The 27,919-nt window shown below is 35.5% G+C and overlaps 1 protein-coding gene and 1 long non-coding RNA gene across 10 annotated transcripts; one reads left to right on the plus strand and one right to left on the minus strand.

Annotated features, from left to right (window-relative positions):
- Nucleotides 1-27,919, plus strand: LOC105040564 (MADS-box transcription factor 3). 6 transcript variants are annotated; one of them, XM_019849509.3, is made up of 10 exons: nucleotides 245-402; nucleotides 470-501; nucleotides 594-825; nucleotides 6,198-6,279; nucleotides 26,711-26,772; nucleotides 26,851-26,950; nucleotides 27,054-27,095; nucleotides 27,176-27,217; nucleotides 27,304-27,464; nucleotides 27,642-27,919. In XM_019849509.3, exons 3-10 carry the CDS (start codon nucleotides 644-646, stop codon nucleotides 27,643-27,645), a joined length of 675 nt encoding a protein of 224 aa, XP_019705068.1. In that variant the 5' UTR covers nucleotides 245-402; nucleotides 470-501; nucleotides 594-643; the 3' UTR covers nucleotides 27,646-27,919. The 6 variants fall into 6 exon arrangements, with proteins under 6 accessions (XP_010915444.1, XP_010915445.1, XP_010915443.1 ...); XM_010917144.4 differs by lacking the exon at nucleotides 470-501 and having other exon boundaries at nucleotides 19-402; XM_010917142.3 differs by lacking the exons at nucleotides 245-402; nucleotides 470-501; nucleotides 27,642-27,919 and adding an exon at nucleotides 1-212 and having other exon boundaries at nucleotides 27,304-27,513.
- LOC140856630 (uncharacterized) lies at nucleotides 6,832-19,302 on the minus strand. 4 transcript variants are annotated; one of them, XR_012140152.1, is made up of 4 exons: nucleotides 15,562-19,302; nucleotides 14,998-15,204; nucleotides 9,367-14,756; nucleotides 6,832-9,174 (listed from the first exon to the last, which is right to left on the minus strand). It is a non-coding gene; the product is annotated as an uncharacterized lncRNA (long non-coding RNA). The 4 variants fall into 4 exon arrangements; XR_012140153.1 differs by having other exon boundaries at nucleotides 9,367-9,705; nucleotides 10,279-14,756; nucleotides 14,998-19,302; XR_012140151.1 differs by having other exon boundaries at nucleotides 6,832-8,659; nucleotides 8,750-9,174; nucleotides 14,998-19,302.

A 27,919-nucleotide genomic window follows, 5' to 3' on the forward strand; every position in this document is an offset into this window, starting at 1 on the left:
TCCCTTTCTCAAAGTCCCTCTCTCTCTCTCTCTCTCTCTCTCTCTCTCCCTCTGGAGTCCCCACCCATCATCCCATTCATAAAACTGATGGCAAGGGATGGCTCACTAAATAACTAGTCCTTGCTTTGCATTTGCTGCTATACAGAAACGAACTCATCAGAGAAAAGAAATAATAGAGTGGAGTGGAGAAAGGAGAAGTGGAAGGAAGGAGGGTTGGTTCGTTCTCTAAGTCTATAAATAACTTCTCTTCTATCCAAAAGCAAACCCCACTACACTCTGTGCATCTCTCTTTCTAGAGAGGATAGAAAGCGGGCAAGGACAGCCTCCAGCTAGAATTGCTCTCCTTTTCTGTCCTCAGCCTTCTTCACCTCATCTCCCCTTCTCCACTTTCCCATCTTACCGGTAAGCCAAAAAATATATATACTAACAAAAAAAGTAAGACCGCTAAAATGATCATTTCTCCCTCCAGATCCCAATTCCATCCCTTGATACGACTTTGGTGTTAGTAGCTTCATTATAAGAAGCCACCGTGATCGGCAACCAATTTCGGCTCTCCACCTTCGACTCCATTCCTTTTCTTTTGTTTCTTTCAGGCGAAGGCAGGAGGAGCCAAGAGGTAGCTGCACTGGAGCGGCCGGAGAAGATGGGTCGAGGAAAGATCGAGATCAAGAGGATAGAGAACACGACCAACCGGCAGGTGACCTTCTGCAAGCGCCGCAACGGCCTGCTCAAAAAGGCCTACGAGTTGTCCGTGCTCTGCGACGCGGAGGTCGCCCTCATCGTCTTCTCGAGCCGCGGCCGCCTCTACGAATACGCCAACAACAGGTGATGTTCTTTGATGATCCACTACAACCATCCGCCTCCCTCTTGCTTCACTTCCGTGCCATAAAAGAGTCACTCTTTTTGCTTCTTTTCCTTCTCTTTTTTTTTTGTTGGGTTAAAACAAAAAAAAACTAGTCTACTATAGCTACTCCTCATAGGTTTGGAGGCATGGATCTTTAGATATGTTTCTACTTTTTTGAAAGAAAAAAGAAGGAATTATTTCTTGTGAGACTTGCTGGATTGCTAGCTGAGGCTGATTTTTCTTGTTTGTTCCTTTTGGTTTTCTGTAGTTAGATCTGAACTGTTGATAGATCTAACAGTGTGGGGGAACCCATGCTGTGGGCGGTAGGATGTTTAGATAGATTTAGTACAGTGCGGTGCTGAGCTTGTATTTGCTAGCCTGGTGGTCCTCTTCTTTTTTTCTTTCTCTATTTATGCTCTTTCCTTTCTCCCTGATGGGGTGGTGTTATTGTGTGAGCTTCCTGTTTAGAGATCCATCTCTTATTATAAAATTTTTCTCTCTTTTGTTCCCTTTCCTTGCTTTGTTGGGTGGAAGCATGGATCTGTGGAAGGCCGCAGCAGTTGGGAGAAGTGGTAGGAATAGTAAGGTGAGGTAAAGGATGAGGGTTGGGAGTGGTTGGGGTATTGGTATTGGAGGGAAGAGCTCCCACCCCACCCTTAGGATCTGAGCCTTGCCATTTCCTTTATCTTTTGCTCCCTTTCCAACTTCTTTATTCCCCACCTCCCTCCTGCTATACTCCTCTCATCCTTCCTTCTCTCTGTCTCTCTCTCTCTCTCTTCACGTCAGCCATCAGACTGCTAAGGAGCTGTCACTCTCCCATTAGCCCATTCCTTAGACAAAGTAGTCCTCTCCTCACACGTCACTCCGCTAGTCGTTTCTCATTACCCATTGCAACCAATGGCCGGCTAGGGTTTCACCGGTGCGGGTTACGGTTTCGCTGAAACTCTACTTTCCCGTTCTACCCCTTCTCTCTTTCTATCTCTACGTATGTTACAGGTTGCTAGCTTCTACGAATCTTTGGAGGGAACCGTTCACGAGATCTCCCCAGTCCCTCCCATTCTGACACCATCTCTGCCACCTCCGCCACACCCGCCTCTCTCCTCCGATCCCTTCGTCAAAAAATTAATATTTTACGGGAGCTGAGGGAGTACGGAGGAGAACTGGAGCCAATAGGGTGATTGTACTCCGGGGGTTTTGGCATGGCAAAGCTACAAAGGCTGAGAATAAAAGGGTCGGAAGAAGGGCGCGAGGACAGGGGGGTGGAGGTGATCGAGGCGGGCAAAGGAGAGCGCACATGGTGATTGCACCGCGGGTAAAGGAAGCGGCGACGGTGTGGAAGGGCTAAGCATTGCGGTCTTTAGGGCGGAGGCGGTCGGGCCAATCATATCGTGGGATCGCGTGCCAGCGTGGCAGAGAGGAGCCAATCGGATCCTCGAGGAAACTAAGGTTGGCGAAAGGTCCGGTAGCGGAAGACAAAACCTGGGGCTTTGGGAATCGGAGTTTATTATTTTATTTATGTTCGGGTGACATGCATCCAATCCTTTCTTCTTCCTGTCTTGTTTAGTAGTAAGTGCTTGATATATTCACTTTGTTGGTGTTGGCTGTAACATCTCAGCACTCCATTATTCTGTGGTGGAAGATATGAGGTTGGGTCAAACCTAGTTGGAACTGGATTTAAGAAAATGTGGAAAGTAGATGATATTAAATGCATATTCGAAAAGACCTTTGATGACATCTGATCTGAGTCTTCAAATCAATATGATTCACTTGAGTGAGAAAATCTTTTGGAAGTTCTTTAGTTGGATTTGAGACATGTTAAAATGCATAATATTAGTTTTTTTTTTTTTTTTGGTAAAAGCAAATATTAGTGTATTTGATGTGAGGTTGTGGGTATAAAGGTTGCAACAGTGCACTGAGGACCTGAGCTAATTAGCAAGATATTAGCTGATTATAAGATATTTCTGAAAATGATTAAACCTCTGGCAGAATTTTTTTGTGGTTTTCTGAAAAGAATAATAATATTCCCCATTACAAAATCATCGATCTCTTCTTTCTCTTTCTCTACCCCTTATAACATCCCTTTTTTTTTTTTTAAGATTTAGTGCTTAGAACATTCTTAAGATTGGGTGCTGCTGTTTAGCACTTGAAGCCATAGGGTTTACGGCAGACAAAATAAGAACTTTTCTCCGCATCATGTAGGTTTTGCATAAGAACCTTTTCCCGCTAAAAGCCACTCAAGTATAACAACTCATTTTTCCACATAATTTATTATTACGTTTCCCTTCCTTTCTGTTTTTTCTTTTTTTTTAGTCTTTTGAGGCCACGCTGAATTAGAGTTTCTTTACCAAATGAAAGGAAGAACTGTGTGATTCGGTCTATAAGGTTCTCTGACGATTCATTAGGTGGATGTTAAAGATGAATTTCTTTTTCAATAATCCCTCATAAGCTAACATCTTATTTGTCACTATTAGAGAGCAAACATCTGCATCCAACCTCTCCTTATGTAGCAGGATGTTCCTTTTTTGCTAATATTTCTATATTAGGAATATAAAACAAAAGTTTGATAAAATTATACAACATATTGAGTTGCTGGAAATAGCTATATTACCTAGTGTTATATGTCCTATGGAATTAATACAAATTCACTGAGTGAGAATTTGTTTCTTTTGTTTTCTTTCTCAATTTCGGGTTTTTTCAATTTCTAAAAAACACTTCCTCATTTTCTTGAGTTATGATTCAAACTGGGCAATGAAGTCTGGTACACACAACCTTTTATTTATTTTGAGAAAAACATCCATATGTGAACCTTATGATACAAATAAGCACCTCTAGTTCTTATTTTCTCTTTTTCTTCCTTCTTTGGCACAAAAAAGACTGTCCTTGTTCTACTATAAAGCAATCACGGCCACGTCAATGAAGACTTTTTTGCTAATCTCTCCATGGATAACATCAGAGATACCATCACTTCTTTGCGTAGCCTTGCCAAAGGGAACTTGCCAGCGTTGTGCTAAACTTCTGATTCTCAGAATGAAGTTTAGTTATGATTAAAAAAGAATGCATATGAGGTTACTGAAGGCTACTCTCCCAAGAAAATTATAGTGCCATTGTAAATTTGATGATTGATGAATCACTATTTTTTGAATCAGTACAAGATCATTCATTATCCAAATACAGCCCTGGAAACTTCTGTTTATTTGATAAACATTACCAGGAGTTATTTCACAAACAATAAACATCATAGCTCTGATTTCTTTTCCCCTAAGTTCAGCTAGAATTTGCCGTGCATATAAATTTGATGAAGCATTAGTAGAAATAAAAAATCGATGCTAAACGTTTCTAAAATGACATGCAAAAAGTTCATTTTTTTTTGTTTGGCATTTTCAGTCTTGTTCCTTGCTTATCATTTGTTTTTTCCCGATATGCCGTTGTTCCATTTATGGCTATCTCACCCTTAAAGAATTGTTAATAAATTTATGATCATCTGCATTATGAACGGTTATGGATAACTAAACACAAACTGTCGATACATTTAAAATTTACTAAACTTGCGTTTCTTTATAAAAAGATCCTGGTGATCATTATATTTCCAGATTTTTGTTCCTTTCTTTGGTGAAGAGTTAATTATAAGAAAACCTCTTCAATAAAGATTTTTGCAGAGTGAAGCATTTTCTTTCCGGATAGGGAAGCATGCTACTGGCTAATTATGACTCATTTCAAGCCAACATTGGCATGGACAACTGTAACAACATCGACCAAAATTATAATTATAGTACTTGTAGTGCATAACTTGATTTTCCATTAAAAAGCTATTTAACAGATTTCTTCACATATAGTTAATTTACACTTCCCTTGTTCCACAATGATGCCTAGTCTATGTCCAAGAAAAGTTAGCATTAAAATACTGATGTCCAAGACTTCCATCAAATTCTTCACACATGAAATGGATTTTCTAAAAACAGTGACATGCTAAGATACTAGTTTCCGTATATACAAATATACAAAAATACCTTAAGCTGCTAAAATTATATGAACCTGCTCTTCTACTCCGGGTTGCCTGCACTAGATTCTAAATTGGTGTGAAATTTATATTGTTTTTGGTGGTTGATTGGGGGCCTTCAAAAATACCAGCTGATTTTTTTTTTTTTTTAATATATTTAGGATGCTAATGGATTATCAAGAATAGTTGATGCTTTTTATCACAGATTTATTTTGAAACTTTTTCAAACGCAATTCAAGATTTCTTCTTTTAAGTACTAGGATCACTAGAGGTCCAGCAAATTACTAGAGCAAGTATAGGTCCAAAACCAAGTCGCTTATGCCAACACGAGACTTTACCAACTTGGCCAATTGGTACCATCAAATCCTTTCAAGAGCATAAATTATCATTATGCATGGCAACTCTCGGCATAGACAATTGCGAAGCCTTCTACATTTCTCTCTCGTTAATCCAACATTTTTCTACCTTGATATCTGACTTTTTCAGATGTTAACCTTTACAATATAACCAGTGATTCTAGATCATCTCAGTTTTTGGATGTCCTCATAAAAAGAAATAAAATGTTCTAATATATCTGTGATAAATTCCATAAGTGGAACATGAGAACTTTTAGGAGGAAAGAAAAATAGTCGAGGTCAATGAACTGAAACAGAAGATGCTAGGATCATGTGGTTCCAGAAGTGGGCAGTCTCAGAACTACAATCATGTCCTAGTCGATTGTGAAGAAGATAATTTCCAATGGCTTTTTTTCTCCAAAGAACAGATTTTCTTTCACAGCATGCCTCACGTCACAAGACACTTACAAACACAAGGACACATCCTTTTCTAGAAGTGCTTATTTCAACTTAAAAGCAACATAGTATTCAAAATCAAAATTGGAAATAATATGTGGTTACTATATTCTGTCAACAAGCAATGTAATTTGTCACAAGAGAACGATTATTAATTTAATGAAAGGTCCACATATATCACATCTTTAATTATGTAGAAATATATGAAAACCCACATTTGTTAGCCAATAAATCACCCTCTTGGAAGGCTGCAACTGATGTTTGATGGTGTTAGATCAAGAATGGGAGCAGAATATGGGAAGGAAGATGCATTGGTTAAGTTGTCACAATTATCCAATCATAGCAGATAATATTTTGTGCTTTATCTGCAAGCTGGTATTATGTTGATAAAACTGATGGAACAATCTCTAAATGCAACATAAGAATGATTCTGGAGAAACACTTGTGGTCAACTAATCAATAAAACCAAATATGTCAAAACATGACCTATTGAAGTGATGAGTAGTTTTGGAACACACGGCTTCTAATGTTTTAATTAACATTGCTATTCTGTGTGCATGTGCAGTGTGAAAGCTACCATCGAGAGGTATAAAAGAGCATGCACTGATACCTCCAACTCTGGATCTGTTTCTGAAGCTGATTCTCAGGTAATATCTCTTTGTCATATTTAATCCACATCTTTACCTTTATTTTATTTTGCAAGAATACATGTGGAGAGATGTGTTTGTCCAACTGCATGGCTCATCTTGTACACGTTAGCAATGGATGTGTTCTCTCTAGACAGATGACTTTTAAATCAATATATCATGCATCTATATTAGCTAAACCCTGTCTATGTGTCATCTTGATGTTCAACAATTGTGGCACAATCTAACCGGCTCATACTTTTCTTTCTAGCAAATTTGCATAGTTCTTGTTATGTTGATCCCAATTCTAAATGTCACTTGAGTGCTAGAATAAAAAAATGGTATTATGGGCACTAGGATTTCTGCTTAGTCCTCTCCGATTTGTTCTTAATTCAAGTGTTCTCCGTTGTAGTCTTTATTATTTTGAATTATATGTATCATGCCCTAATAGCTTGTGTCCTTAAAATGATAGTCTGCATACAACTTACTAATTTATGCAGCTTAATTCTTCCTTTCTTGAGTGAAAGTGAAGCGATTAGCCACCCATTTATTTCATAAAATATATATACATAGTTTCTGTACAGAACAAAGAGACAGAAGACAGATTAAAACGGGAGAGCATAGTTTCTGTAGCTTAATTCTTCTCGAGCATATTTTTCAGTTTTTGCATCTTTGATGAATGTAAAATCCTCAAGCACCATAATGAGTGAGCTATAACTTTATAGAAGGTCTCCTGATAGTATCTCTTGTTAGTGATTCTTATTAAATGTCCTTAAAAAATTTACTCATGTTAAGGTCATCCTCGAGATGTTGAATTAATGTGTTGGGTGCTAGAAAGAATACAAGAGATTTATGCAAAAGAATATGACTTTCTATTGAAAAAGAGAAGGAAGATATAATAGGAAAAGCTCCAACTCTTGTTTCACCACATACCATACCAGAGGCTCTACGGCCTCCTATTTATAGTTACAAAAGATGACTCTAGGACCTGGCCACCATAAATGTAAAAGTGACTCTTAGAGTTACAATATGACTCTTAGTATTCTAGAACCTAATAAATATGTCTTTTGGCTTTCCCAAGATGACACTTGGAATTCCCAAGTTTTTTGAATTTCTCAAGATTATTAATTAACACTAGGTTCTAGAATTACAAATTAATATCTTTAACACCCCCTCTTAATTTGTAATTCCCAAAGTATCTCTGGCTTGTTGAAACTTTTCAATGGTGATTGCCTTGGTGAAGACATCTACAAGTTGCTTGTTGGTGTTGACGAACTCCAGTTGAATATCTTCCTTTTTAACTAAATCTCTAATGAAATGAAAGCGAATCTCAATATGCTTCTTCCTGTTATAAAACACAGGATTTTTTGTCATAGCTATTACAGACATATTATCACATCGAATAATTGTCGGACCTTTTTCTTCATGAAAAATATCTAAAAAAATTCTCTTAAGCCATACAGCCTCACAAACTGCATCAGTGGCTGAAATATATTCTGCCTCAGCAGATGAAAGTACCATTACCTTTTGCTTTTGGAAGATCAAAATATTGCTTTTGTTTCCGGATAAGATACGTAGCCTGATATACTTTTATGATCATTAAGAAAACCAGTTCAATCTCTATCAGAATATCCAATCAACCTGTTATCCTCCTCTTTTTCACACTTTAGGCACAAACTTTTAGTGCCTTGTATATAACGAAGAATCCTTTTTGCAACCGCATAATGAAGTTTGCTTGGTTGGCTCGTAAATCTGGATAAGGGACAAACCGAAAAAATAATGTCTGACCTTGTATGTGTTACATAAATGAGTGAGCCAACTAAACTTATATAAGTTGTGGCATCAACTTTTTGAGCACCATCATGAAGTTGAAATTTTTCATTTTTAGCCAAGGGACTGGGCATTGGCTTGCAATTTCCCATATGAAACTTCTTGAGCAAATCTTTAATATACTTCCACTGCGATATACAAATTTTATCTTTTGACTGAGTAACTTGGATGCAAAGGAAATGATGCATAAGTCCAAAATCAGTCATTCCAAATTCCTTCATCATTGTTCTTTTGAATTCTTCCATCATGATGGAATTTGTGCTAATGTAGATCAAATCATCAACATATAAGCAAAGGATTAAGAAATCCATACATTGCATTTTTATGTATAATGAAGCCTTGCCGGGGCTCCTTTGACAACAAGTTTGACGAAAATAGCCATCATTTCTGGTGTTCCATGCATGCAGAGCTTGCTTTAGGCCATATAATGCCTTCCGAAGCCGATACACCTTAGTTTTTTTTCCTTGTATGATATAATCTTTAGGCTGCTCCACATAAACTTCTTTTTCAAGTTCACCATTCAAAAAAGCTGATTTTATATCAAGTTGGTAAACCGATAATTTCATTTGAGCTGCAACAGCAAGAACCATTTTCAGTATTTTCATACGAACCATAGGTGCAAATATCTCTGTAAAGTCTATGCTAGGTTGCTGAGTGTAACCTTTTGCAACTAGACGAGCTTTATGCTTATCAATAGAGTCATCTTCTTTGAACTTTATCTTATAGATCCATTTGAGCTTGATAACATCTTTGCCTTCTGAGAGATCAATAAGCTCCTATATGCAATTTCTTTCAATAGTGACTATTTCTTTATCCATGGCTTTTAGCCATACGTCATCTTTTCTTGCTTCTTTAAAATCCTGTGGTTCATATAAAAAGAAGGTAACATCACAAGATTCATAGATCTCACGTAAGCTACCACCTTTCTTGGGGGTGAAATAGAATCTGTGATGACTTGACTTGAAATGTCTTCTCTTGATGCTCTTATTGGGCTTGGTTGATGCTCAATTTCTTTTTGATTTGCTTCTATCTCCAGAAGCTCATATCTTCTTACACATTCAGGAGGATTGGCCTCCCATTGTCCTGCTGCAAGTTCATCAAAGAACACATTTCGAGAAACAACAAGTTGATTTTTTGTAGGATTCAGAAGGTGATAGCCTTTAGATTCATCACTATATCCAATAAAGATATGCTTTTCTCCTTTTTGATCAAATTATCTCTATTTTGAAATGGAAAAAGAGAATAAGCTATGCAGCCAAAGACTTTAAGATGACTTACCTGAGGCTTTTGCCTATGTCAAGCTTCATAAGGAGTTTTGTTCAGCACTGCTTTTGTTAGAGATCTATTTAGGATATAAACAACTGTATTAACAGCTTCAGCCCAAAAATTATTTGGCAAGTCTTTGCCTTTCATCATGCTTCTAGCCATCTCCACAATTGTGCGATTCTTACGCTCAGCAACTCTATTTTGTTCTGGTGTCTAGCAGACAGTGAGTTATCTCTCGATGCCGTTCTCCTTGCAATAGTTCATGAAAGGTCCAAAGATAAATTCTTCTCCATGATCTGTTCTTAGAGTCTTGACTTGATGATTGCTTTGCCGCTCTACAAAAGCTTTGAACTGAAAGAAGAAAAATAATGCCTCTGACTTTTGCTCAAGAAAGAATACCCACATCTTCCTGGTATAACCATCAATAAAGAGAAGAAAAAATCTTTTTCGATTAAAAGATGGGGTTCTAGTAGGGCCATAAAAATCAGTGTGCACTAAGTCTAGCGGAGCTTGTGCCCTCCAAGCCCTCTTTGGAAATGGAAGCCGATGTAGTTTTCCATAAATATAACCTTCATATTCTTTATTTATTGATAGAAGCCTAACTACTATATTCTTATCTTTCAATAACTTCAAGCCTTTAAAGTTGAGGTGACCATATATCAAATGCCATAAGTAGGAATCATCAAGTTTTCTCCTTTTAAGGCAACATTTTGGTTAGTTGACATGATAAGAGGAAAAATTTTGTTTGAAGTCATTTTGATCTTAGCAATGACGATGTCTTTCTTCTTATCAAGAATTGTGCATTCACCGTTCTCAAAAGAAACCAAATAATCATTTTACACCAATTGTCCAATACTAAAGAGATTTTGAGCAATACCAGGAACATATTTTTTATATCTCCTTTGGTGTAAACTGCTACCATACCTCTGCCTTCAACTTGTTGTAGTTTGCCATCTCTAAGCTTGATTTGAGATCAAGAAGTCGGCTTTAGTTGGACAAAGAGCTTTTGATTTCCTGTCATATGATTGTTGCATCCACTGTCTAGATACCAAGTATCTTGTGATTCTTGTTGTGTACTCATGCAAGAGTAAAACAATTGGTCACCACAATTTTTTTTAAAAAATTTGCTTCATTAGGTTGCCTTTTTTCTTTATACCAGCAATCCCTCTCAGAATGATTTGGGATTTTGCATCTTGTGCATTTAAAATGACAGTTTCTAGATTCATGCCCAAACTTCTTGCAAATAAAACATTGAGATGAGGAATTACTATTTCTTGGGCTACTATTTCTGCCTATCTTTTTGCCTTGAGCTTCCAAAAAATTTGACTTCCACTTTCTTTTTTGTTGATCTTTCATTTGAGAGCACTCCTTCTTGTTGCTGTCTTGCTCACTCCTCTTTGCATCAATTGTGAGCTTGGCTTGAAAAGCTTGCTCCAGAGGCTGAGAGGCGAACCTGTTCATTCTTTCCTCATGTACTTCAAAAGAGTCCATTAGTTCATGCAATGAGAAAGTAGATAAATCTTTTGATTCACCGCATACCAGAGGCTCTATAGCCTCCTATTTATAGTTACAAAAGATGACTCTAGAACTTGACCATTATGAATGCAAACGTGGCTCTCAGAGTTACAATATGACTCTTAGTATTCTAGAACTTGATAAATGTATCTCTTTGCTTTCTCAAGATGACATTTGAATTTTCTAAGTCTCTTGAATTTCTCAAGACTATTAATTAACACTAGGTTCTAGAATTACAAATTAATATCTTTAACAGAATGCTCGTTCTTTGAATCAACTGGATAATATAGAACTCTGAGCATCTCCATAGGAAGAAGGTCCAATAAAGTCACAACCAAAGCCATTGATACAAAGTCATGAAAGTAATGGTTGTATTAGCTCACCGATGGCCTTTTTTATTTTCACTTCTTAACCACAACTATTAGTTGAGAATATGCTTGATTTGAGTGTATAATATCTTGGGGATTTAGAAACCGGCATTATAAAATTGTAAACAAAAGAAATGCACTAGGCTGTTTTTGAAATGGAAATGCACTAGGCTGTTATATCATAAGGTATGGTTAACCTTGTCTTTTGAAGATGAAATGCTTTCAAAGAAGTATTCCTTCTTATGTTAGAGTGGGTCTTAAAGAATCTATATGCAATGTAATCTGAGCACAGTCAAAGAAATAGATCTATGATTCAGGGTTTTAATTTTACTTCTCAATATGAAGCATGGTGAACTCACGTGAAGGCCTCATAGTCACAGTTAGGACTCCATCTTTCTTGGCTCTATGTGGTGTACAAAATCAACGTTCCAGGGAATTCTAAAATGTAGGGTGGGCTCTCTATTGCTTCCACAGTGAAACCCAAGATCGCCTTTTCTTATCATGCCCTTATTCAAAGGAGATCTGGTGTCACATCCTTCCACAAAATGCAGTTCCAACTGAAGCCACTGATCTTTGGCTGCCAACAAGTAAATGGCAAGTTGATAAAAAATTTCACAAAGCTTATAACACCTTCGTTGCCATTACTTTGTGGTCTATCTGGATTGAAAAAAATAACAGAATTTTTCGTTGGAAGCAAATGTTTACGTGACCTTGATTAAAAAGATTTCATCACTTTTTGTAGAATGGACAAGAAATGCGGCAAACACACATTTCCCTCAAGTTTTTGAGTAATGTTTCAACCTCTATATAGATATATTGATCATCAGTATTCAAGTTCAATTACAGAGCTGGCACCAAAAGTTTGGAGATAATTTACAGGAACATTTATATATCGGATTCAGATATTCGTCAGGCTTCCAAATCCGGTCAGATCTATCACAATCATTGAATGTCCCTGCATCATCTCCTTTATTTCTCTATATCGAGATTGTAGGTCGAACTGGTAGAATGGGATCTCTGTGTTTTGGCTGCATCAGATTGTAAAGTTCAGCAAATAGGCCACTCCTCCGCTCCCTTTCTGAGTCCTTATCATCCTTATCATTCAACTTGTAAACTTCTATTATTATTTTTTATAATATTATCTGGCGGAAGTAACTTCCTCCAGTTTATCAAAAAAAAAATGTAGGGTGGCTAAGGGTGTTCTTAACTTTCCACTCATCATGATCTTTCAATGGGTCTACGAAACAGTAAAAGAATAACAAATGTTTATCAAGATAACATCTGAAGATAACTTAGAGGATGTCAAAAGCCTAATTTGGAGCTCTTGCTTCATGCATTTTAGATTTTTATCTTCCACCTTAATCTCCTCAAAAAGATGAGTAGCTTTGTTGGTTTTAGGATACTGATTTTCCCACATGATCGTTTCTTGTGTAACAGCCAGAAACTTAAAATGGACAGGCGTTAGCAAAATGCAAAAATCTTGGCCAACAAAAAGCAACTCAAGATACATATATATGACTATAGAGGGCCCTTTTCGTTCATATAAATATTTAGTACATCTCTGTGACGTGAAAACCTAAAGCTTATTTTATCAAGAAAAAAAATCCTAAAGCTTAATCTTCACGAAGGTTCATTTTGTAGAACAACCAGACTTTCTACACTTGTCTTCGCTATCCCAACTCATTATTAGCTTGGGAAGAAGAAACATCTCCGCATGCGGAACCTGCATTATTCAAGTTGATAAATTTTATTTTTAATAGTTCTCTTTTGAATATCGTTGTCCACTGTCTTAATAATTTTCTCATTATAAATTTTTTTAGATATTCTCTTGGATGCATGGGCACAACATTGTGAGTGTAACTTTTTGCAACTAGATGAGCTTTGTGCTTATCGATAGAGTCATCTTCTTTGAACTTTGTCTTATAAATCTATTTGAGCTTGATAATATCTTTGCCTTTTGGGAGATCAACAAGCTCCCATGTATAATTTCTTTCGATAGCAGCTATTTCTTCATCCATGACTTTTAGACATACCTCATCTTTTTTTGCTTCTTTAAAATCCTATGGTTCACATGAAAAGAAGGCAACGTCATAAGACTTATAGATCTCACGTAAGCTGCCCACCTTTCTTGGGGGTAAAACAGAATCTATGATGACTTGGCTTGAACTTTCTTCTCTTGATGCTCTTATTGGGCTTGGTTGATGCTCAGTTTCTTTTTGATTTGCTTCTATCTCCCTAAACTCATCTCTTCTTGCACGTTCAGGAGGATTGGCCTCCCATTGCCATGCTGTAAGTTCATCAAAGAACACATCTCGAGAAACAACAAGTTGATTTTTTATAGGATTCAGAAGGCGATAGCCTTTAGACTAATCACTATATCCAATAAAGATATGCTTTTCTCCTTTTTGATCAAATTTATCTCTATTTTGAGATGGAATAAGAGAATAAGCTATGCAGCCAAAGACTTTAGGATGATTGACCTGAGGCTTTTGCCTATGCCAAGCTTCATAAGGAGTTTTGTTTAGCACTATTTTTGTTAGAGATCTATTTAGGATATAGATAGCTATATTAATAGCTTCAGTCCAAAAATTATTTGGCAAGCCTTTGCCTTTCATCATACTTCTAGCCATCTTCATAATTGTACGGTTCTTGCACTCAGCAACTCCATTTTGTTCTGATGTATAGCGGATAGTGAGTTATCTCTTGATGCCGTTCTCCTTGCAATAGTTCATGAAGGGTCCAGAGATAAATTTTCCTCCACATTCTGTTCTTAGAGTCTTGATTTGATGATTGCTTTGCCACTCTACAAAAGCTTTAAACTAGAGAAAGAAAGAAAATGCCTCTTACTTTTGCTCAAGAAAGAATACCCACATTTTTTTAGTATAAGCATTAATAAAAAGAAGAAAAAAATTTTTTTGATTAAAAGAAGGGGTTCTAGTAGGACCACAAAGATTAGCATGCACTAGCTCTAGCGGAGCTTGTGCCCTTCAAGCCCTCTTTGGAAATGGAAGCCGATGCAGTTTTTCATAAACACAACCTTCACATAAGTGACCTTTGTTTATTGATGGAAGCCCAATTATCATATTCTTATCTTTCAACAACTTCAAGCCTTTATAGTTGAGGTGACCATATCTCAAATGCCATAAATAGGAATCATCAATATTTTCTCCTTATAAGGCTACATTTTTGTTAATTAATATGATAAGACAAAAAACCTTGTTTGAAGTCATTTTGATCTTAGCAATAACGATGTCTTTCTTTTTATCAAGAATTGTGCATTCACCATTCTCAAAAAAAACCAAATAACCATTTTGCACCAATTGTCCAACACTAGGGAGATTTTGAGCAATACCAGGACCATATAAAACATCATGAATTAGTTTTTTTATACCTCCTTTGGTGTAAACTGCTACCACACCTCTGCCTTCAACTTGTTGTAGTTTGCTATATCCAAGCTTGATTTGAGAAGAAGCCATTTTTAGTTGGACAAAGAGCTTTTGGTTTCCTATCGTGTGATTGCTGCATCCACTATTTAGATATCAAATATCTTGTGATTTTTATTATATGCTCATGCAAGAGTAAAACAACTGGTCATCACAATTTTCTTTAGAAAAATTTGCTTCATTAGGTTGCCTTTTTTCTTTATACCAACAATCCCCCTCAGAATGATTTGGAATTTTGCATCTTCTACATTTAAAATGACAGTTTCTAGATTCATGCCCAAACTTCATGCAAATAAAACATTGAGATGAGGAATTACCATTTCTTGAGCTATTGTTTCTGCCTATCTTTTTGCCTGGAGCTTCCAAAAAATTTGACTTCCATTTTCTTTTTTGTTGATCTTTCTTTTGAGATGACTCCTTCTTGTTGCTGTCTTGCTCACTCTTCTATGCATCAATTGTGAGTTTGGCTTGAAAAGCTTGCTCCAGAGGTTGAGAGGCGAACCTGTTCATTCTTTCCTCATGTACTTCCAGAGAGCCCAATAGTTCATGCAATGAGAAAGTAGATAAATCCTTTGATTCTTCAATTGCTGTAACTACATGCTCAAATTTAGCTAGCAGAACTCTTAAAACTTTTTGGATAATTTTGCAATCTGGAATAGTATTCTATAGCTTCTAATTTGATTGACGATACCAGCAACTCTAGAAAGAAATATTATAACAGTTTTATTTTACTTCATTTTAAGATTATCAAACTCCCTCCACAAAGATTGAAGCTTGATACAAATTATTCTATTAGAGCCTTGAAAATCCTTTTTTAAAATTTCCCATGCATCTATAGCTTTAGTTGCATCCATAATTCTAGGAAAGATGGACTTGCTTACCCATTGAAGGATGAAGAGTAAGGCCTCCGCATCTTTCATTTTGCACTCCCTATACTCTTTATGCTTTGCTTGATTCCATGCCTCGAAAGCTTCTGGAGTTGCTGGTTCTTCATAGCCTCCTTCGACCAAGTCCCAGAGATCTTGTGACATGAAGAGCATCCTCATTTGGATGCTCCAGTAGTCATAGTTTTCTCTTTCAAAGATAGGAGCCGAAGTTTAGGTATAATTGAAGGTGGTATTGCTAGTGTTTGCTGCCATAGGGCTTATAGGACTCGTTTGTGGATTTTGGAGGGCTCAGTATGCAAATATGAGGTAAGAGAGATGGTGGCCCTAGTACCAAATTTGTTGGGTGCTAAAAAGAATACAAGAGATTTATGCAAAAGAATATGACTTTCTATTGAAAGAGAAAGAGAAGATATGATAGGAAAGGCTCCAACTCTTGCTTCACCGCATATCAAGGGCTCTACGGCCTCCTATTTATAGTTACAAAAGATGACTCTAGAACCTGACCACGATGAATGTAAAAGTGGCTCTCAGAGTTACAATATGACTCTTAATATTCTAGAACCTGATAAATTTGTTTCTTTGCTTTCCCAAGATGACATTTGAAATTCTCAAGTCTCTTGAATTTCTCAAGGCTATTAATTAACATTAGGTTCTAGAATTACAAATTAATATCTTTAACAGAATATTCGTACTTTGAATCAACTGAATAATATAGAACTCTCTGAGTATCTCCACAGGAACAAGGTCCAATAAAGTCACAGCCAAAGCCATTGATACAAAGTCATGAAAGTAATGGTTGTATCAGCTCACCAATGGCCTTTTTTATTTTCACTTATTAAGCACAACTATTAGTTGAGAATATGCTTGATTTGAGTGTATAATATCTTGGGGATTTAGAAACTGGCATTATAGAATTGTAAACAAAAGAAATGCACTAGGCTGTTTTTGAAATGGAAATGCACTAAGCTGTTATCATAAGGTATGGTTATCCTCATCTTTTGAAGATGAAATTCTTTCAAAGAAGTATTCCTTCTTATGGTAGAGTGGATCTTAAAGAATCTATATGCAATGTAATAGTCAAAGAAATAGATCTATGATTCAGGATTTTAATTTTTCTTCTCAATATGAAGCATGGTGAACTCGCGTGAAGGCCTCGTAGTTACAGTTAGGACTCCATCTTTCTCGGCTCTATGTAGTGTACGAAATCAACGTTCCAGGGAATTCTAAAATGTAGGGTGGGCTCTCTGTTGCTTCCATAGTGAAACCCAAGATCACCTTTTCTTATCATGCCCTTATTCAAAGGAGATCCGGTGTCACATCCTTCCAGAAAATGCAGTTCCAACTGAAGTCACTGATCTTTGGCTGCCAATAAGTAAATGGCAAGTTGATAAAAAATTTCACAAAGCTTATAACACCTTCGTTGCCATTACTTTGTGGTATATCTGGATTGAAAGAAATAACAGAATCTTCCATAGCGAAGCAAATGTTCACTTGACCTTGATTAAAAAGATTTCATCACTTTTTGAAGACTAGACAAGAAGTGCGGCAAACAAACATTTTCCTCAAGTTTTGAGTAATGTCTCAAGCTCTATATAGATATATTGATCATCAGTATTCAAGTTCAATTACCGAGTTGGCACCATTTGGAGATAATTTACAGGAACATTCATATATCGGATTCAGATATTCGTCAGGCTTCCAAATCCAATCAGATCTATCGCATTCATTGAATGTCCTGCATCATCTCCTTTATTTCTCTGTATCGAGATTGTGGGTCGAACTGGTAGAATGGAATCTCTGTGTTTTGGCTGTATCAGATGGTAAAGTTCAGCAAATATGCCACTCCTCCTCTCCCTTTTTGAGTCCTTATCATTCAACTTGTTAACTTCTATTATTATTTTTATAATATTATCTGGCGGAAGTAACTTACTTCCTCCAATTTCTCAAAAAAATAAAAATGTAGGGTGGGCTAAGGGTGTTCTTAACTTTCCACTCATCATGATCTTTCAATGGGTCTACGAAACAGTAAAATAATAACAAATGTTTATCAAGATAACATCCGAAGATAACTTAGAGAATGTCAAAAGCCTAATTTGGAGTTCTTGCTTCATGCATTTTAGATTTTTATCTTCCACCTTCATCTCCTCAAAAAGATGAGTAGCTTTGTTGGTTTGGGACACTGATTTCCCCACATGATCGTTTGTTGTGTAACAGCCAAAAACTTAAAATGGACAGGCGTTAGAAAAATGCAAAAATCTTGGCCAACAAAAAGCAACTCAAGAACATATATATGACCACGGAGGGCCCTTTTTCGTTCATATAAATATTTAGTACATCTCTATGACGTGAAAACCTAAAGCTTATTTTACCAAGAAAAAAAATCCTAAAGCTTAAGCTTCACGAAGGCTCATTTTGTAGAACAACCAGACTTTCTACACTTGTCTTCGCTATCCCAACTCATTATTAGCTTTGGGAAGAAGAAACATCTCCGCATGCGGAACCTGCATTATTCAAGTTGATAAATTTTTTTTTTAATAGTTCTTGTTTGAATATCGTAGTCCACTGTCTTAATAATTTTCCCATTATAAATTTTTTTAGATATGCTCTTGGATGCATGGGCACAACATTGACAGGTTAACACTTCTTAGCATCCGTGAATGATACCATGTTGAACAGAAACTAAAGACTGGCCCCAGGATAAACCAATCTAGAATGATGAAACGCTGCTAAACAATATTAGGACAAGTGCTACACTCCCCTTTTTTTTTAATTTCCAAAATTTAAGGGTTTTTTTGTCAACAAACTTGCTAAAGTCCTTCATTTCTTTTACAAAAGCTACATATTTCAAATAAAATTATCAGCACTGAACCATACAATACCAATCCTTAAAGAGTGATGTAAAGTTTCATATCTTACATCCTTCCAAGGAGGAAATTTTTTCGAGAAAGCACACATCCATTTCCCTTCATTTTATATCATTGTACGCTAATGAAATCGAAGACGTAGGTGGTCATTTGGCGGTCTTTCCAAAGCAAAGTCACATTGCAGATTGATCATCGACCCAGCCAGATTGGTCAGCCACCAATTCTTTTCATCGTAATCCAAGTGAAACTAGTTAGGAAATCTAGATTTGCTTCAACACAAGCAATAGTAAGATCGCCCCCCTTGGCATCTCCCTATCCTAAAACACGTCTCAAAGTTATAAGCTTGCTTCAGAAGGAAATTCACTATATAATTTTCTAGAAGAAAATTCACTCTTCCATGATGATAATATTGGAACAATGTCCATTAAGACATCTCATGATCATCCTAGTCATTTTCAGTTCCATATTCTGGGAAAGGTTAATTTCATTTTCTTGACATGCAGCCCACCTTGTTTTTAATTCTTACTCCTGCTATATATTATTTTTCACATATTTTAGGATTGTACTATCATCCGTTACTCTTTTGATTGAATGCATCTTCTAGTTAGCTATTGTTATGGGTGATGCTATGTTGCTAAAGGTATACACAACAATTATTTGGTGAGGGAACACATAAGCATAAATTAAGTAAATGGAAGTACAACAAAGAAATAGATTCAAATGGGGAAGCGCGTTAATTAGTAGATTCTCTTTTGCCCAGCTTCTCCTTTGTCAGTTAAAAATGATATTGGAGCTCAATGCTTATGATAGTTTGGCTGTGATACTATGTAATTAAGTTGCCCAATTTTCTTTTGAGCAAAACACATAATTGGAAACTGAACAGATTATCAACTCAAAATTTTTGAGATTCCAGCTTAAATTAATTACAATAAGTTCGTATTCTCAAATTTATAATAAATAAACTGGATATATATGATGATAATGATATCATCAAAGAATTGTTGATGAAGATAATTATTATATCAGGTTAATTACATTTTGGTCACTGACCTATAAAAAATTATAACAAAATAGTTACTAACCTATAATATGTAATAAAATGGTTATCGATCAATTTTAATTTTATAATAAAATGATCACTGATGTATAGCATATAATAAAATGATCAACGATCAATTTCAATTTTATAACAAAATGGTTACTCTAACTAATTCCGTCCATTATACTAAGAATATAACAAAATAATCATTTTGTTATAAAATTAAAATTAATTGATGACCATTTTGTTACATGTTATAAGTCAGTGGCCATTTTGTTATAAAATTGAAGTTGATTGATGACCATTTTGTTATATATTATAGGTCAGTGACCATTTTACTATAACTTTTTATAGATCAGTGATCAAAAAAATAATTAACCTTTATCGTATATATTCTAGCAGCCAACTCCAATTATGTTATTGGTAGGTTCTGCTTTTTTTTTTTTTTTTTTACTTTTATTTTGCTGCTAGCAACCATTAGCAATTTTGAGAGTAACAAGAATCAAATTAGTTCTTCTATCCTAAATTTGCCAACTTCAACAGCGATCCAAAAGTTACTACCATACTGCAAAATTGTGGTTAACGTGAAGTAGGTTCATCCGCATTAGTTGTCCATCTACAGTGAAAATTTCGATAAAAGCCAGAGTCTACTTTCTCACAAGGAAACTCAAATTTTAATTTATCATGTAGTGTCCTTTTTCCATCTTGTTTACTGTGGAGACAACCCTACATGTGGTATGGAAGAGCTGCCCTCATAGCAACGAGGAACGGTTTCGATTAACTTACAAAATTATGTCATAGGTCTTGTTCACAAAAGTTGACATTCAAAGACCAAACCTCTTTTTCTGACACGTTAGCTATCCAGGGTTCTCACACCTGCTTGTCCTTTTCAGCCCTAAGCCTCTCTATCATCCTATTCTTGTAAATGGTATTCATGATAACACATAATATGATATTAATATGAAAATTTAGTGATTGTTGCTTGTCCATAACTAGAGATCTTATTTCACCTTGTCCTTGCAATTGCAATGATATAACAGAAAAAGGATTTACTGCCACCAACCTCTTCATGACAAAAATTTGCAGCCTTAGCTGGTACTTTCCCACATTAGGCTCAAACACTAATCTAATTTCTCTTTAAAATCTTTTTGTAAATTTGATCATGCTCCTACCAATTCTATTGATTTCCTCTACATGATCACCTAAGCTTACCAAGCACCTTATCGTCCCAACTCTTGAGCCCCAACTGCTTGAGACATCTCCAATCAAACGAATTTATTTATCCATAAAGCACAAACACTTACAGGTCTGTTCAAAGATGGGAAGGTTAAAGAAGATACTTTTTTGGAGTTGTGGTAGTGTCTCCTCCTAGAACTCATGGAAGTCTCCATGTCTTCTGTCTTTTAGGAAATTATAATGCATTTATGTGAAAGGTTATGAGGGGCCATTTTGGGACCAGTTGTGGAGTACGAGATTGTTTTGGTCTCTGCCTGACATCTCCTTCTCTTGTTCTCTATTTAAATCTCCACTTCTGCATGCCTACCACTTTTTAGAGATTTAAGTCCTGATCATGTAACCATCGTTTATATTGGAACTGTCTATCAACCTGAAATTTGCCATGCTGCCACAGTTTCTTGACAAGCCCTACTAAACATTCATTCTGGTCTTAAGTTGTCAAGGCAATCTGGATATGTTCATAGGCAACCAGTGCATAGAAGGATCTTCGTTCTCGACATTTGCACATGGCATGCACAATTAATTTGGTTATTGCAAGTTAAACCTATCATGCTTAACTAGTTTAAACTTCAATTAGACAAACGTGTTAAAATATAATGTTTGTTCTTTTTAATTTTTAAATTATGTAAGTTTTAGTTTAGTTATATGTTGGGTTCATGTATGGGTTCATATATGGTTGAACTCATATTGTCATAGTAGTTTATATATTGATGTATGAACTTTTATAGGATGTGGTAACATCACACATAAGAGGCCTTATATACTAAGAAAAAAAAAAGGAAGAACCTTAGATCTATATTCTCCCTCAATTTTTCATCTCATTCTCTACTTCAATCTCCTCCCAAATCTCATCAAGTTGGTAAACAAAGCCAACAAAAATGGTATCGGAGCAAGAAAGATCAACAAGATTTGAGTTTGAAGATAACAAGTAAAAAAGAGAGCACCATTCTAGAAGATCTCCATGGCAAGTTCAAGTAACATGGGTGTGAGTATCAATCAACCTTCTATTCCTATTTTTTATGGAGAAAACTATGATTATTGGAGCATCAAGATGAAAACCCTCTTCATTTCACAAGAGATTTAAGATTTGGTGGAGAGTGGATATGAAGAGCATCCACTCCAACTAACCAACAAAGGTAGCAAATAAAGGACTACAAAAAGAAGAATACCAAAGCCCTCTTTTCATCCAACAAGCGGTGTCCAACAAGATTTTTTCAAGAATCATTAGAGCCACCAAATCAAAGGAGATATGGGATATCTTACGAGAGAAATTTCAAGGGAATACCAAGGTGAGAACTATCAAACTTCAAACTATAAGAAGAGAGTTAGATAATTTGAGAATGTAAGAAAATAAAAAGTTGAAGGATTATTTCTCTAAAATCATAGAGATTGTTAATCAAATGAAGAGCTATGGTGAAACCATCACCAAGCAAAGAATATATGAGAAAATTTTGGCTAGTTTGCCTCTAAAGTTTGATACCATAGTTACTATTGTTGAAGAATCTAAAGATCTTTCTACTTTAAGTGTTCATGAGTTGATGAGATTTCTTGAAGCTCATGAGTAAAGATTGTTTAAGCACAAAAAATCATCATTAGAAAGTGTCTTTCAATCTAAGCTCAAAGTGTTTGACAAAAATCCTTAAAGAGAACCGTCTAGTAATGTACAAGTTAAAGGAGAGTCATCTAAAGGTGAAAACCAAAATAGAGGAAGAGGAAGAAATATGAGAGAAAAAGGAAGGGGAAGAAGTAACTTTTCAAGAAATCAAAATGATGAGAGCACTCAACTTAAGTGTAACATATGTGAAAGATCTTCTCATGTTGAAAAAGATTATTGGTTTAGGAGAAAACCCCAATGTTATAATTATAAAAAGTTTGACCATGTTCAAAAAGATTGTAAGTACCAAACAAGTGAGCAAGCACACTTCTCTAAAGAAAATGAAGACGGTCAAAGTACATTCTATACATGTCAAACCACGGAAGAGCAAAAAAATGATGTATGGTATTTTGATAGTGGATGTAGCAACCATATGACCGGTGACAAGTCCATCTTTATTAACATTGATAGTTTTTCAATCTCACAGATGCACTAGTCCAAGTAAGAGGCAAAGGGACAATTGCAATTGATATAAAGAAAGGGAGGAAGATAATCCATGATGTTCTATTTATTCCGGACTTGACACAAAATCTTCTAAGTGTTGGACAATTGATTAAGCATGGGCATACGGTGCACTTTGAAAATAATGGATGCAAGATATATGATAAAGGAGAGAAAAAGCAACTTATGACAAATATCAATATGGAGAAAAATAAAAAAATTTCTCTTATTTTATTCTATGTAAAGAATGTTGTATGGAAGATGGAGGTGAATGATGAGTCATGGCTATGGCACAAAAAATATGGACACTTGAACTTTCAAAGCTTGAGAAGTCTACATCAAAAGAATATGGCGTATGGTCTACCGACAATACAAGAAAAGAAAAAAATTTGTGAAGGATGTGCACTTGAAAAACAACACCGAGAGGCATTTTCAAAAGAGTATGCATGGAGAGCCAAAGCACCATTGGAGCTTGTTCATACTGACATATGTGGACCTATGAAAATTTCTTCTCATGCCGGTAATATCTATTTCATTACTTTCATTGATGACTACTCAAAAATGATATGGGTATACTTTATGAGGCATAAGTCCGAGGCATTTACCATCTTCAAGAATTTCAAAAATCTTGTGAAAAGACAAAGTGAGTACTACATTAAGGTGCTAGGAAGTGATAGAGGTAGTGAATATAACTCAAATAAATTTGAAAAATTTTGTAAGGATGTTAGTTTGCAAAGATAATTGACCGTTGGCTACACATCAAAATAAAATAGAGTTATCGAAAGAAATAACCGTACTATTTTTAAGATAGCTAGATCTATGCTCAGAGACAAAGGCCTTCCAAATTTAATTTAGACGGAAGTAGTGTATACGGTGGTGTACTTAATAAATAGATGTCCAACAAAAGCTCTCCAAAATAAGACACCATTTAAAGCTTGATCTGGTAGAAAATCTTTGGTGAAGCATTTCAAAGTCTTTGGATGCATATGCTATGCACATGTTCCAAAGAAGAGGAGCTACAAACTTGATGAAGTAAGTGAAAAATATATTTTTGTTGGCTATAGTTCTAAATCAAAAGGTTATAGACTTTTTAACTTGAAGCACAACAAGGTAATCATAAAAAGAGATATTCTTTTCAATGAGAAGGCTAATTGGGATTGAAAAGATAAAAAAATTAAAAAAAATATTGTTACTCTTGATGAAGAAATTCATGATGCCCAAAATAAAGAAAATAAAGATGAAGGTTCATCACAAACTTCTCCAAATGTAAGTTCATTACCAATTTCAAGCTCAAGCTCATCTCCAAATTTCATTCCCACAAGAATGAGAAGTCTAAGTGATATTTATGCCACTTATGCCACTTATAACTTTTACATGATTGAGCCTAAAACTTATAAAGAAGCTATACATGAAGAAGTGTGGAACAAGACAATACAAAAAAAAATTGATGTGATGGAGAAAAATAAAACTTGAAAGCTAGTAGAGAAACTAAATGATAAGAAAATCATTGGCTTGAAGTGGATCTATAAGATAAAACACAATCTGGATGGATCCATTCAAAGATACAAAGTAAGATTAGTAGCAAAAGGGTACTCTCAACTATCCGAGATTGAATATCAAGAAACTTTTACATCGGTTGCTCGACATGATACAGTTAGAACTCTCATTTTTATAGCGGCATACAAAGATTGGAAACTACACCAACTTGATGTAAAGTCGGCATTCTTGAATGGGATATTGAAGGAAGAAATTTATGTAGAACAACCTCAAGGCTTCATCATCAAAAGTTAAAAAAAATAAAATGTACAAGTTGAAGAAAGCATTATATGGTTTGAAGCAAGCATCTCGAGCATGGTATTCTCAAATTGATGCCTACTTCAATGGAAAAATTTTTCAAAAAAGTCTAAGTGAGCCAACACTTTATGTGAAGAAACAAGGTAATGACATTCTCATTGTCTCTCTTTATGTTGATGATTTGATCATTATCGGTAACAATGAGAATATGATTTTAGCTTTCAAAAGTGATATGATGAGAAGATATGAAATGAATGATATGGATTTGCTTCGTTACTTTTTGAAAATTGAAATCAAGCCAAGAGAAGATGACATTTTTATTTGTCAAAAGAAGTATGTAGAAAGTATCTCAAGAAGTTCAAAATAGAGAATTGCAAAGTTGTAGCAACATCTTCGGTGGTAAATAAGAAGTTCATGAAAGAAAATGAAAGTGGTGAAGCCAATGCACCACTATATTGAAGCATTGTTGGAAGCTTATTGTATCTCACAACTACAAGATCAGATATAACGTTTGCATCAAGTTTACTTTGTAGATTCATGCAAAAGCCAAGCAAGATTCACTTTGGGGTGGCAAAAAGAGTTGAGATACATCAAAAGCATTAAAGATTATGGCATCATGTATGAAAGGAGCATAAATGACCATGTAAAGTTATTTGAATTTTGTGATAGTAATTGGACTGGAAGCATTGATAATATGAAGAGCACATCGGGCTATGCATTTTCTTTTAGATCCGGTGTCATATCTTAGGCATCAAAGAAGCAAGATATTATGGCATTGTTATCTGTGGAAGCCGAATATATCTCAACTATCTTGATGGTACAATAAATAATTTGGTTGAGAAGAATACTAGAAGATATGGATGAGAAGTAAGAAGAAGCCACTACACTACTTTATGACAACAAGTCTACCTTCTTTATGACAAAGAATCCTATCTATTATAGCCACACCAAGTACATCAAAATCAAATATCATTTTATAAGAGATGTGGTAGAAGAAAAAGAAGTTAAAGTGAAGTATGTGAAGACTCAAAATCAAGTGGCGGATATTCTTACCAAGACATTACCTAAAGAGAAATTCATCAACTTTAAAGACCTCATGGGCATTCAAGAACAACCATTAAAGGAGAGTGTTAAAATATAATGTTTATCCTTTTTAATTTCTAAATTATTTAAGTTTGGTTTAGTTGTATGTTGGGTTCATGTATGGGCTCATATATGGTTAGGCTCATATTATCATAATGATTTATGTATTGATGTATGAACTTTTGTAGGACGTGGTAGCCTCACACATAAGAGGCCTTATGTACTAAGAAAAAAAAAGAAAGAATCCTAGATCTATATTCTCTTCCAATTTTTTATCTCATTCTCCACTTCAATCTCCTCTCAAATTTCATCAAGTTGGTAAACAAAGACAACAAAACGGAGGCCAACTAAACTTTTATCTTTTTACATACATATAGCTTTTGTGATACTGGTGCTTATGATCATCTCTCAAAAGAAAATTAGGAGATGTATGGATATTTCTCGAACTAATCTACCTATAATACTTGGTCTATTTTTTCTTGGAAAGCATTTTCTTGTTATCTTATTGCTGCTTAATCACAATGACGCTCTTTTATGGAAGGGCATGTTACAGATCATGCAATCCAGTATAAAATTGAAAGGAAAAAAAAAAAAGCTTCTGGTTGATTGATTATAGACCACATCTATGTCGACTTAATGATGCAAGAATTACCAGACTGATAGAGTCATTCTTAGCTTTTTTAGTGCATTTGGGAAGAAGAAAGAAAAGAATCTTGGCTATCTAATATTATTTGAATTCTGCTTTTAAGTCAATGTGGAGTAATTAGAACTGCTAATTTCCGCTTGATTACGAACAATCTAATAGCTAGTAACGCTGACATATAAAATTCTGTTTGTATAATTTATTATTCTTGTATGTTTAACATGCATTTTATGAGGCAATCAAATTCTTGGAGCACTATCTTTTGAATTCCAAACTTACAAAAGCTGATTCCTGCTATTATTACAAATCGGCAGTTTAAATTTGTTGCATGATTTTATATAGATTTCCTCAAAGAACAGGCTTAACGCTTTCTGATCTGTAATTTGTAGTATTATCAACAAGAGTCAACCAAACTGCGTCAGCAAATAATCAGCCTTCAGAATTCGAACAGGTAACGTGCACACTTGAGCTAGAATTATTGCTTCTCAAGCTTTGGGGTTACTAGTTCTAACATGTCTTTGATTTGTAGGAATTTGATGGGAGAGTCTCTTGGCTCTATGAGCCCTAGGGACCTGAAGCAACTGGAGGGTAGGTTGGAAAAGGGCATAAACAAAATAAGGACAAAAAAGGTAGTCATCTAGAAAGAATATTGCTGACAAAATCTTCTACATGTATAATCTGCTTCTTCTTGCACATCCATCTCTCTTTATTGATTGTTTCTTATTGTGTCAGAATGAGTTGCTATTTGCTGAAATTGAATACATGCAGAAAAGGGTAAATATTGAGTCCAAAGCATTTTGATTTCTCATTATTTTGTTTGGTTGTCTTATAATCTAATCTCGTTTGCTTCTTAGGAGGTGGAGCTGCAAAATGCCAACATGTATCTAAGGAACAAGGTCTCTCTCTCTCTCCCCCCCCTCCCTCACCCCCACCCCCCAATTTGTGACCTCAATAAATTGAGAAGCAGCTTTTGTGGAAACAGATTGCTGAGAATGAGAGAGCACAGCAACAGATGAATATGTTACCCCAGACAACTGAATATGAGGTCATGGCTCCGTACGATTCAAGGAACTTCCTTCAAGTGAATCTCATGCAAAGCAATCAGCATTACTCTCATCAGCAGCAGACGACTCTCCAACTAGGGTACGAACCTTCCCTGTATTACCAAATTTCATAGCAAATAAACAAGCACATGCATTGGCTCGTGCATACCATCTGTTACTACTATATCATTCCATTTATTTGCTCCTCAATCGTTGGTTGATTCTGTTAACAAGAACTAACATAGATCCACTTTATTTATCTTTTGTTTTCTGGTAGATGAGACCACGAATGATCCATGTTTGGTGGTTCTGCAATGTGAAGACTGTAGGTGTAGAGTTGGAATGCTTGGAGTGTAGTTTATGGCAGATCATGTTGAGAAAACTAAATAGAGGATATGGGTGAAGATTTCCTGAGAGGGGAGCCTGTCCTCCAAAATTGACTCATATGACTATTGTTTGTAGACTGCTATATATAAACATTTTCACTTAGTTTTATGCTCTAACTGTATGCTTTACCACTTCAAATTGCAACATAAATGACTGTTTTTTTTCTTA

Source organism: Elaeis guineensis, chromosome 3 (assembly GCF_000442705.2).
Source record: "Elaeis guineensis isolate ETL-2024a chromosome 3, EG11, whole genome shotgun sequence".
NCBI lineage: Eukaryota > Viridiplantae > Streptophyta > Magnoliopsida > Arecales > Arecaceae > Elaeis > Elaeis guineensis.